The sequence below is a fragment of the Orcinus orca genome, chromosome 10 (genome assembly GCF_937001465.1).
Source record: "Orcinus orca chromosome 10, mOrcOrc1.1, whole genome shotgun sequence".
Lineage (NCBI taxonomy): Eukaryota > Metazoa > Chordata > Mammalia > Artiodactyla > Delphinidae > Orcinus > Orcinus orca.
The window spans coordinates 52692339-52705270 of NC_064568.1; the positions used below are offsets into that span (position 1 = coordinate 52692339).

The following is a 12932-nucleotide window of genomic DNA, read 5'->3' on the forward strand; positions in this document are numbered from 1 at the left end:
ATTCTTTTTTTATGGCTGAGTAGTATTCCATTGTATATATGTACCACATCTTCTTTATGAACATTGGGGTGCATGTAACTTTTTGAATTAGAGTTTTCTCTGGATATAAGACCAGGAGTGGGATTGCTGGATCATATGGCAACTCTATTTTTAGTTTTTTGAGGAACCTTCTTCTCCATAGTGGTTGTACCAATTTACATTCCCACCAACACTGTAGCAAGTTTCCCTTTTCTCCATATTCTCTCCAGCATTTATTGTTTGTAGACTTTTTGCTGATGGCCATTCTGACTGGTGTGAGGTGATATTGTAGTTTTGATTTGCATTTCTCTAATAATTAGTGATGTTGAGTATCTTTTCATATGCCTCTTGGCCATCTGTATGTCTTCTATGCAGAAGTGTCTATTTAGGTCTTTTGCCCGTTTTTTTTTTTTTTTGCAGTACGCGGGCCTCTCACTGTTGTGGCCTCTCCCATTGCGGAGCACAGGCTCCGGACACGCAGGCTCAGCAGCCATGGCTCACGGGCCCAGCCGCTCCGCGGCATGTGGGATCTTCCCGGACCGGGGCACGAACCCACGCCCCCTGCATTGGCAGGCGGACTCTCAACCACTGCGCCACCAGGGAAGCCCTGCCCATTTTTTGATTGTGTTGTTTTGTTGATATTGAGCTGCATGGGCTGTTTGTAGATTTTGGAGATCAATCTCACATCATTTGCAAGTATTTTCTCCCATTCTGGGTGTTGTCTTTTCGTTTTGTTTATGGTTTCCTTTGCTGTGCAAAAGCTTTCGAGTTTAATTAGGTCCCATTTGTTTATATTTCCATTACTCTAGGAGATGGCTTGAAAAAGATATTGCTGCGATTTATGTCAAAGAGTGTTCTTCCTATGTTTTCCTCTCAGTTGTGTAGTATCAGGTCTTTCTTACATTTAGAGCTTTAATCCATTTTGAGTTTATTTTTGTGTATGGTGTTAAAGAATGTTCTAATTTTGTTTTACATGTAGCTGTCCAGTTTTCCCAGCACCATTTAATGAAGAGACTGTCATTGTGTAGCCTTGCCTCCTTTGTCATAGATTAATTGACCATAGATGCATGGGTTTATTTCTGGGCTTTCTATTCTGTTCCATTGATATTTGTGTTTTTGTGCCAGTACCATACTGTTTTGATGACTAGCTTTGTAGTATAGTCTGAAGTCAGGGAGCCTGATTCCTCCAGCTCCATTTTTCTTTTTCAAGATTGCTTTGGCTATTCGGGGTCTTTTGTGTCTCCATACAAATTTAAACATTTTTTGTTCTAATTTTATGAGCAGTGCTTCCCTCTTTCTGTAGCTTTCCCCAGCTATACTACTTTTCCCTGAGACTAAGTTAGGCGAAAAGTTTTTTTTTTCCTTCAGGCAGCCCTAGACACATCAGAATTTTGCAGGTGAGTTCTGCTTTGTTCCCTCCTATTTAGGAGAGGTCATTGAGAGCTGGGCTGCTGCTTTCTCTCAACCATGCCACTGTGGAGAGGTGGGGCCAAGGGAAAAGCACTGTGAGATTTCATACTATTTTTAATGTGACTTTTTCTTGATTGGGCATTTGATCAGTGCTGTAGACCAGTGATTGTTTTCCAGAGCCCTTATAATGGTATTCTAGCCAGTCTCTAGTTTGTTGTTAGTTTGAGTGTTTCCATGAAGGAATGATGGCCTGGAGCTTCCTAGTCTGCAACCTTGCTCTCATGTGTGTGGTATAAGCACAGTGCAAAAATCTAGTGTGCAGTGTAATGAATTAAAGTAGAAGCAGACACATGTAATGAATTATTTTAAAGTAGAAGCAGACACATGTAACCACAATCCAACTCCAAAGAAACATTGCTATCACTCCAAAACGTTCTTACATGTTCCTAGTCAAATTCCCCATTATTCTCCCTCTACCCCCACAAAGTTGACCATTAATCCAACTTTGTGGGTGAATCACAGCCTGGTTTGCTTTATAGCTTTAACACTATGTATACATCCCTAAATGATACATAGTTGCCTGTTTTTGAACTGTATATAACTGGAATCATGTTATATATCCTTTGGTCTGGCTTTTTAACTCAAATTGTTTTTAAGATCACCAATGTTATTCCTTATGAATGTAGTTCATTCTTTTTCCTTCAATACTATTCCATTATATGAACATACTGCTATCAATGTTTATCTTAGCTACTTCTGACAGACTTAGAATTGCTGGGACATGGGGATATGCATCTTCACTTGCATCAGCTAATGCTGAGCAGTTAAGTTCTCACCAGCAATATACACGTTTTTGTACATCTCACTTATTTGCACATTTTAGCTAACCCTGGTGGGTATGTTCCTTTTCATATATTTATTTCCTATTTGGTTTCTTCTGTTAAGGACTAATCAAAATCATCTGTGTTTTTTCCTAAGCGTTCTTTACCCAGTCTGGATATTAATCCTATGTCAGCTGCAGGTTGGGTGAAAACACATCCTCGTTTGCCCAAGATGCCCAGTGTATGCCTGTGGTCTCAGGGTAAATATTAAAAGTCATTGAACAAAGGTGTAGAACTCACATTACCCGAGTTGAGTTCAAGACTTACTGAAAAGCTACAGTTAATCAGTGTGATGTTGGTGTTGAGGACACACACAGATCGATAAAACAAAATAGAGAATTTTGGTCAGTTCAGTTTCTACAAAGGCCAATTAAATGGGAGAAATAGGTCTTTTCAACACATGGTGTTGGCCCAACTGGATATATAAAACTCACACCTTGTCATACACAAAAATTAAGTCAACAGATTACAGACCTAAAAGTTAATTCTGTGTGGACCAAAGATACGAAATGGGAGGTTTGCTCACTGACAAGTGTGTTTTTCATATTCCTGGCAGAAGGGAGGTGACAGAAGCTTGATTAGTGCCCACCTTCCTCATAAATAGCTAGGGCCATAAAAACATTAAAAAAAACATAGATTATATGTTTATATATAATATATATTAAAAGATACAAAGTATTATTTTTTCCTTCAGCAGGATACAAGCCTGAGCTCTGATTCATGTTAATCTAGTTTTGTTAGAAGAGAGAGATGATGTTTCATCTATTTATCTGGCTTGTTTGTTTGAATAATTATGATAGTGTGCTGAGGTTACAATGCACTGTTGTCAGTCAGTCTGGCTGCAACTTGATCTTGAGTTTTCATTCAATCTCATTAGCTTCAGCTTTCACTGAAATCCAATTCAACAAAAGCAGACACTTGGTATTCTAATCAACCTGTCACCAGGATTTTAAAATAAGACGACTCTCCAAGAATATTCCATATTCTCCAAGTAAATAAAATACTGAGATTGTGACTGACTATGGGATGCACAAAATTTGGATTGCCAAAGTCTAGCTGTTACACAGCAAGGTAGAGGTGAAAATGTTAAGAAACAAATACTATATCTGTTTTAGGATCCAAAGGACCACAGTTAACTTTGTTTCTAATATTCAACTTCTGACGGTAGTGGACTGGGGAAGTTTGGACCAACTCTTTGGCTAAGGACAAGTAGTAAAGCTGGACAAGAAATAACACCTGTTTTAAGACTTCACAGAACCAAGACATTATCACCACGCTAGAACCCAGGAGAAGATGCAAATCCTGAGAGAAAAGCTTGGCATTTGAGGCCATTTTCCCCTGGAAATTGGCAGAGACTGAACTGCAATTTCAGTAACCTTGTAGAACTAGGAGGACAAATGTTGGTATTGAAACCTGCATAGGGATGAAGTCCTTGCAGGGTTTCAGCCTAGAAATAATGAACCAGCCCTCACAGTGATGGCAGTCTAGCTCTGTGTATCATATAGCATCCCTTAAATTCGATTAATGTGACTCTGGCTTGCTAGTTTCACTAGGTACCTAGCAGAAACAAAATCTTCTAGAAAGGAAAATATCCTAGGCCTAAACTTACTTAAACAATTTCTTAAATATGTGTCCAGAGCACACAATCTGCCCCCTCTCTCCTCCACACATTAGGAGGAAACACACACCAGAAACAAAACCCACAAGAGCTGAGTTAGCGGATTATCAAACACACTTTAAAATAACTGTGCTCACTGTGTTAAAGGACTGTCAGTGGGTCAGCTGTAAACCATAAAAAGAAACAGCAGATTTGGCATGGTAAGAAAGATAAACTCCAAAATTGAAAAACAATAAGTAAAAAGAACTCAATGGATGGGTTTAAGAACAGATTAGCCATAACTGATGAGAGAGTTGCGTCGAAAAATACACAGAATGGAGAGGCAAAAGGAGAGAGCCAATAAAGAAGGCTTAATTAACTATGTTCAATTGGAGTCTTGGAGAGCAAGAGCATATGGGGCAGAAACAAGATTTAAAGAGATGATTTGGGAACTTAAAAAAAATGATGAAAACCAACAAGCTACAAGGCTGAAAGCCCAACAAATCCAAAATAGGGTACACTAGAAGGATTAAAAAGATACATCATGCAAACATCTTAAGAAAGTTGATATATTACTTACTAATCAGACAAAATAGGCTTTAACAAAAAGCATTACCGAAAATAAATCCTGATATTTCCAAAAAAATTGAAGCTTCAATTTACCAAAAGTTCTAAATATATATACACCTAATAATCTGGGTTCAAACAAAAAAAATTAACAATTCAAAGAAGTATAGGCAAACCTATAACAGTATACAATTTCAATACATCCTTCTCAGAAAATAACAGAACAAGCTTCAGGAAGATTTTACACACAAACACTTTGGACCACAGAGCAAATTGCAAACATCTTCAAAGGATTAAAATCAGAGTATCTGATTACAATACAATTAAGGTAGAAACTGATAATAAAAGGACAACTAAAAAACCACCATATTTGAAAATCAAGAAATGTACATCTATATAACCCACGGTTCAAAGAAGAAAGTACACAAATTATGCATTAAACTCAATGACAGTTCACATCAAAACTTGGGAGAATGAAACAGACTATGATTGGAGTAAATTTATAACTAAATTCATGTATCACACTAAGGTAAAAAGAACAACTCTCTTGCAAGCAAACAGAAGTAAATTAACACTAATGAAATAAAAACACACTGTAGAAAATGTCAACAAAGCCATAAGCTGGTCTTTGATTAAAAAACTAAAGGAAAATGAGAAGCAAGGTAATGAGAGAGAAGAGACAGAAATAGGGATGCAACAAGAAAAAAGAAAACCAGAAATAATCATTACTCCAGGAATGCAAATTTAGTTCAACAATGTAAACAGAAAGTCTCTGTAATTCACTATTAACAGAATAAAGGAGAAAAATCAGAATCATCTTAATAAACAAAGGAAAAAATCACCTGATAAAACAACACTCATTCATGATAACTCAGGAAATTGGGACACATATGTACTCAATCCGATCAAAGATACCTAAACTACAGTAAACATAGTTAAAGGAAAAATACTGAAAACTTTGTGTGAGACAGGAGCAAGACAAACATGTTACCTTTTCTATGCAGTACAATGCTGGATATCCTGACCAGTGCAGCAAAGGCAAGAAAATCAAATGTTTAACCACCAGAAAAGGAGAAATAAAACTGCCATTATTCCCTAATTATGATGGCATATGTTTATAATAAACTGAATTATTAGGATGAGTTTAACAGGTTGTTCAGTACAATTTCAACATATAAAACCAAATGTTCTATATACTGACAACTGGAAAATAAAACTTTATAAGACAGTATTTATCAAAAAATATACCTTGTAATAAAACTTATGAAAATGTGCAAGACCTACTGAAAAACTACAATGCAGACATTAAAGATGACCCAGACCTTTATAAATTGAAGGATATGCCATGTTCACAGACAGAAGACTCAGTATGTCAAAGGTGTTAATTTTTCCTAAATTCATCTATAATTTCAATGCCTAATGCCCAGTCAAGAGCCCAACAAGGTTTTTCTTTTTTTTCTTTTTTGGTGTTATTTAATAAACTGGTTCTAAAATTTATATGGAGAAACAAAGGGCCAGAAATAACCAAGCAAAGTCTGAGAAGGTGGGGATGGGAGACATTACCATATTAATTATCTTAAAGCACATTAAATCAATACAGAAAGGTAAGAAATCTATGGATTGTAACATACAGCCCAGAAATAGATTCATGTATGGATTTACTGCAAAAGGAGAACTGCAGAACTTTAGGAAAAGGACAGTCTTTTCAATAAATGGTGCACAATTAGATTTGCATATGGAAAAAAAAACAACCAAAAACCTAACGAACCCAAAACAAAACCCAAACAATTCACACTGTACTCAACAAATGAATTCTGGGCAGACTGCAAACCTAAGTATAAAAGATAAAACAGGGCTTCCCTGGTGGCGCAGTGGTTGAGAGTCCGCCTGCCGATGCAGGGGACGCCAGTTCGTGCCCCGGTCCGGGAAGATCCCACATGCCGCAGAGCAGCTAGGCAGGTGTGCCATGGCCGCTGAGCCTGCGTGTCTGGAGCCTGTGCTCCGCAACAGGAGAGGCCACAACAGTGAGAGGCCCACGTACCGCAAAAAAATAAATAAAATAAAATAAAATAAAGATAAAACAATATTTCCTGGAAGAGAATACAAGAGACTATCTTCACACCGCAGATTAGGAAAATATTAAACAGGGTACACAGAAAGCTACAGTCACATGGAAGACTGAAAAATACAACATTAAAATAATAAATTCCTAGGCAGTTTGCAACACAAATGATGAAGAGGTTATATACAGGATATGTAAACAACTCTTACTAATACAATTAAAAAAAAAGAAAAACCAAATCCTTATAAAAAGGGGATTGCCAAATGACCCTCATTAGCAACCTGGAAATGGCAAACTAAACCACAATGGAAAACCATCATTCACCCACCATAAAGGCAACATTAAAAAGCCTGACAAGGGCTGATTAGGATGTGGGAGTAACAAGAACCTTCATACCCTACCCAGCAATTCTACTTTATTAGGTAAATACCCACTAAAATGTGCGCATGTAAGCTCCATGTGAGTTGTAAAAGAAAATTCCTATAGCCTTAACTGTAATATCCTCCAACTGGAAACAACACAAATATCTATCAATTGAATGGTGTGTGTGTGTGAGAGATACACACACACAGGAATACTATATACCTCAATGAAAATAAATCTACAGCTGCATGCAACATTTGGAATTTCATAAAAACTAAGCAAAAGCAGCTATATAAAAAAATACATACTTTGATTCCATTTTATTGTTCAAAGAACATGTACAATTAAATATGTTTAGAAACAGAAATTACTGTAAAACCTAGGAGACTGATTACCTCCTAGAGGGGCAAGTAGGACAGGCCAGTGACCAAGTGGGAGCATGAGGAAGCTTCTGGAGTCCTGGCAGTGTTGTTCTCTTGATCTGAGTTGTGGTTACAAAGTTGCTTGTCTTGTGGTAATTTGCTAAGATGTACATTTTTGTCTTCCTGGTGTCACACCTCACACCAAAAGAAGGATTACTTTTTCATTTCAGACACCTGCCATTTCTAACAGAGAGCTGTTTCTACATTCATTCATGACTCCACCTACCTCAGTGAGGCCTGGATAACAAGGCAGGGGGTCTGACAGCACCCACATCCAGCAGCACCCATTCCAAAGGAGGAAATTCGGAGAGGGTTGCACAACAATGTGAATGTACTCAACACTACTGAACTGTACATCTTTAAAATGGTTAAGATGGTAAATTTTATGTTCTATATTTTACTACCATTTTAAAAAAGTGTGCAGAGGCTCCAGATTTCATAATCTTATGACCTTAAGCTATGGAAACGATAATACCCTATAGGCTGCTTTTATACCATCTAGTTCTCTGTCCTTTTGGTCATGGCCTGGGGACTCGAAGTTAAAACTCTACAAATGCAAACTCAAGTAAGTAGATAAGGACGTTAAGTTTGAAAAATAAACTTTATCTTTGGGCTTGCTGCCTCACTGCCTTATTTATACTACAAAGCACTCAGCTTGTTCAATTCTAAGATGTGGAATAAAAATAAAAGCTGTTTTACTGTCTATAATTTCACTTTTCTGTTACAATAAAATCTCAAGTGTGGTTACAATATAGTTTTTGCTGAGGCAATCCACTGAACCAAAATGGGGTTCCCTAAAACTGGAAAAGGTGAGAGATCATTCCTGCTCTTAATGAGAAAATTATACAAGACTTGGCTGATTAAATATCGGAACTTACAGAGCAGGGCTTTTTTGTTAGAGTCCTAGCCTCATTTACATGGAGATTAAATTCTTATTTGGCTAGGTGTCTTCCCCTCACTCACCCATAAAAAGTCAAAATGAAATTTTCACTCTGGGGTGGAAAGGAAGGCAAAATAAATAATAGATTAGTTCAACTTAGACCTTAGACCTAAGTTGAACTAATCTAGCACTTTTCCTACACGTGTTCTCTAAAACCTTTGTAAAAGTGAACAAGAAGGAAGTATGTGTTCAATACTGTTAGTCCTTTCAAAAATAAAAGATGTATAAAAGACAACACTTAACACAAAATTTGAATTAACTTTATTTTCCCTACAGTCAACAACTTCTCTGCACTGAATTTTAAAGCAACAAAGTAAAATAAAATCCTCCAAATGACAAGGTATCAGAAATCCAGATTTAGTTACACTTTTATTGTGAAAAGGTTCAACCATTTTATTGGTATGTAAAAGAACCATCATCTGGGTCAAAAATGGATTCTATAAATCAAAGAATATTCTACACTTTGGAAAAGAAAATCAGCAGTAACATTCTCAATGAATATTGTAAATTACACTTTTCTTCATAAAAGTTACATACTATTCTGCACTTTTCCACCAAAAGCAGTGGTGTAAATTATACTTGTTTATATAAAAAAAAGATATCCTGTGGCAGGAAAAACCCTTTCTCTTTCACTTTTACTAAACAGGAGAAAATTTTCAAGTCTATATAAAGTTGCCTATGAGACGGAAAGTGAACATGTTCAATCTCCACTTATATTTTAGTGCATTTTTTTGGACAATTGTCACATTTTTAATAAAAATAAGAAAATGCATATAGCATTAAAGAGTGTTTCATCAAATGCCTAAGGGACTAACAAAATATGGAGCAGAGGACAAAATCACTGTGATGGATGAAACTGTTATAAAAATGAGAGAAATCCAGGCGAACTTTACAAATCCTTTGTCATTTTGAAGAATCACACAAAATGAACTTTGGCTACCTGTCCACTTTAAGGGTTTCTTCCTTAATCTTTTGCATGTAAACAAAGTGCTAACCTCAGGACTAAGATACCAAACCCAATCCTGGTAATTAGCAACATCCTGTGCAGTTGCCATGATTTCCAAAGGATATAAATTTAGCCCTTGAATGAACAACGTATGAGATCTGCTCTGTAAGTACCTGGTGAAAACAACTGCTAACAGCAGCAATAATGTTTCAACATAAAAAAAAAAAAACTATTTGAATCGATTAGTTACAGGTCCATCTTTGAAACAGCAGCTTCTTCTCAGAGCAAACAGTAAGCAATAGAAAATGTACATTTGATGAAACATTCTTTGCACTGGAGAAACATGAAAATAAATATAGTTCAAGGAAGTATAATTATTTTTCTAATACCTCTTTCTCAGACCGTACTAGTTTACTGGTTCAAGAAGCTTGCATCACATTTTGTCATTCGTATTTTACGTATTGCTATCTGGGTAATTCAAATAAAATCTTGTAAAAGAATAAAAACATTGACAAGTATGCATGTGCCAGGGACCAAATTAGAGGGTTCTTTGGTGCCATTAGTCCAAATTCTCAGATTTGAAGGATAACATGTACCAGTAAAAAAAAAATCTGCTGTTAGACATTTACAGCAGTGCTCTGTCTTGCTTCACATTACAAATCAAAAACAGCTGTTCTCAGTAAGCCAATTTTATTTTTTAAATCAGGCATTGCCAGAAAGTTTTGTACATTAACCTGGACCAGTGATGGTTCCAGCGATGGTTCTGTACCCTCCGTCGCTGTGAAACATGACATGAGCTAAAGGCAAAGACCGGTTCTCACAAGGACATCTGCTTCAAGTTAGGAACCAGAACAGTATATTTAAACAGTCTTCTTAGATATTTTCTTGCCTTTCTTAAAAACTAGTTTATTCTTAATGTAGCCACGCTTCCTTTTCGCAGTCTAAAAAGAAAACAGAACACATGGTGTTAGTGCAGGTTTCCTACGGATTAAAACTACAGATACACACATGGTTTACTGCAGAATGATGAAGACTGTCTTTATAATCCCTCAGATCTTCCTAGGGCTGGACTCCTTGAAACAGTCAATGAGCACCATGAACTGCTCTATGCCAAGGATGCTGAGATCCAAGATGAACTGGACTAGGTCCTCACCTTTAAGATGAAGGACGACCACAGCAGTCCTCAAATGCCTGTCATACATTCCTCACCATCAAGTGAATGAATCCCCACCTCCCCTCTCAACCACTAAATGCTCAGGTGTAATAATTACTCACATTTCCAGGCATGATAGAATATATAACTAGACTAAGGATTCAGAAAATGTTAATGGTGCTCCTAGTTTAGTTTCCAAGAATCAGCTGTGTCAGAAATACAAATTAACTTAGTAACTTTTGGAGCCCCGATTTTCTTATCTGTAAAAAAGGAGGATGATTATACCTATCTACAAAAATAAAGAGAAATAAAGTTACTTGGCACATTCTCCAATTTAGGTAGGAAAATAAGCACTTAAATATTAAAACAAAACCCAAACACCAAGAAAAAAAAACCCATAACATTCCTTGAGCATCACAGATCTTTAAAAAACTAAGATATTTTTCATTTTTCTTAACACTTCAGGATTCCACTTAAAATACTGTCAACTGATGTCTGTGGTGTAAGAAATAAATTACTACAAATGTGGTGATAGAAATTACTGCAAAAATGTTTGCTATTTTAGAGTCTCACAAAGATAAATCAATATAGGACATGGATCTGACAATCTGACATATTCATAGATACTGAAAAAAGCAAATTTCTTGGAAATTAGTACTTTAAGGCATCAGTCAAAGCACTGGGTTAGCAGCAGGTCAAGACTCAGGAGATTGACCCCTCAATTCAATTCTCACATTTAAATACAACTTTTGGAGGTTTCAGAAACTCTGGCAAATGCTATGTCGTGTACATATATTATGATGTTCAGTTTAAAACAATTTATAATTTTTTTCTAACAGTGACAAAAATACAAGGCAGAATGCAATCCTTCTTAAGGTCACAAAAATTAGCTACTGCTAACTTGCCCACAATATATGTTACCTTATTATTAACTTATTTTATTAGGGCAAAAAGTAAAGAATTTCAGAGGACACAATTTGTAAAAATTCAAACCAGGCCAAGGAGTTGGTTTCTTTATCATCATCACCTACATTATTTCTAACTTGAAACCTTTTCTATGAGATCCTGTAAAATGCCCCAGGTCTCTGCACGTATGTATCTAGGTCCTCAGGGTGTTTTCTCTCTAGGAGCAGGTGAGCCATGCAGCCCTGGACTACAATTCCCAGTGCCTCAGCCATGTCAGCTTGGCAGTGGCAGGAAGTGGCTGCTGTACTCACTCACACCCCTTCAACCCCCAAAATAAAAACTGGGCTGGAGAGAGGAAAGCAAAACAAATAAAAAGCATTCCTGCTACTACAAAACTGAGTATAAAGCCATGGAAACCAGAAATACTAGATCCAGGTTGTTGGCTAATAGAATATGTTTTTGGCATACAAGACAGATGGATTTTTATTTATCCATTCACTTATTTGGGGGAAATGATGAGAAGACAAAGAGGTCAGATTAAGAAACTTCACTATCAACAGTTATACAGCAAGTTCAATGCCTTGTTTTCATAACTGGGCTGAGATGTCTTAGGAGTGACTGCCTTCAGACTGTCAGCATTTGTTCTGACTTCTGCACTGATGTGACTCATCAGTTTCTCCTACCACATGCCTATGAGACACCAGATCACTTGATATGACGACACAGTGAGTGCCAGCTCTCTGTGACTTATTTAAATACGTTAGTCTAGATATGGTAACCTATTCCTGGCACAGAAAGTATTCAGTTAAAGTTTCTATTTACATACCATACAGTTAATATTCAGCACTTTATAGTACAAATTGAAATGATCTGTATTCTGAATATATTTGTAGTATATTTTAAGTAATACAAAGGGATAAGACAATTCCTTCAATGATTTAAAATAACTGATCTGAGCAATGTACACCTAAGTATCTTTCAAGATTTAAGACTGAGATCAGTCTAATAACAATTAGTATTATAAGAGTAGTACCTTAAAATACAATCTTAATATTTCTTCTAACTGCTCATTATTTTCCATCTCCCACAGAGGGCCAACCATATAAATACTCATTTTTCAGTAGCTTTTATAGCAAAGATTAGATCTATTTGGCTTAAGTGAGCCATAATGACCTCCAGTAGAAGACTTCATATCTTATTATTTATTACAAAAGGACTGCCAATAGTCTCATCATCATAATTCTACCTACAAGCTTTATCATGACAATTACATTTAAAAATAATTATCTTAAGATAAATGATTTTTTTTCATTCAAGACTCAAACCAACTCAAGTTTATTTTTTATTCAATGAATAATACAGTAACGTCGTACTAGAATGGAACATGAAAATGCTATATAAATTTGCTTTGACCAAAAGATGATGAACGAATCACAACTGTTATTACTTGTTTGGCATTTTTACTTTCACAAAGGTTCAGAAGCCACAGACACATCTCACTTTACAAACAAGTCGTACTAATGGGAGTGGCACAAGCTAAAGCCAGAATGCCTCTGGAAAATCTTAGCTTGGTTCACTGATAACCACTCTTCCCTATCGAGAACTATCCAGAACAGTTGCTGCTTGGGGTACCTGAAGTGCTGAGTTTGCAAGGACTGCCCTCAGCA

General features: G+C 36.4%; 1 protein-coding gene across 1 annotated transcript in view; it reads right to left on the minus strand.

Moving 5' to 3' along the window:
• Positions 1 to 8498: 8498 nt before the first annotated feature.
• STT3B (STT3 oligosaccharyltransferase complex catalytic subunit B) overlaps positions 8499 to 12932 on the minus strand; it is a 98429-nt gene continuing 93995 nt past the window's right edge. The window contains exon 16 of the mRNA XM_004279682.4: positions 8499 to 10147. Coding sequence (XP_004279730.1) covers positions 10067 to 10147 — 81 coding nt within the window. The 3' untranslated portion in view covers positions 8499 to 10066. The remainder of the gene's footprint in view (positions 10148 to 12932) is intronic.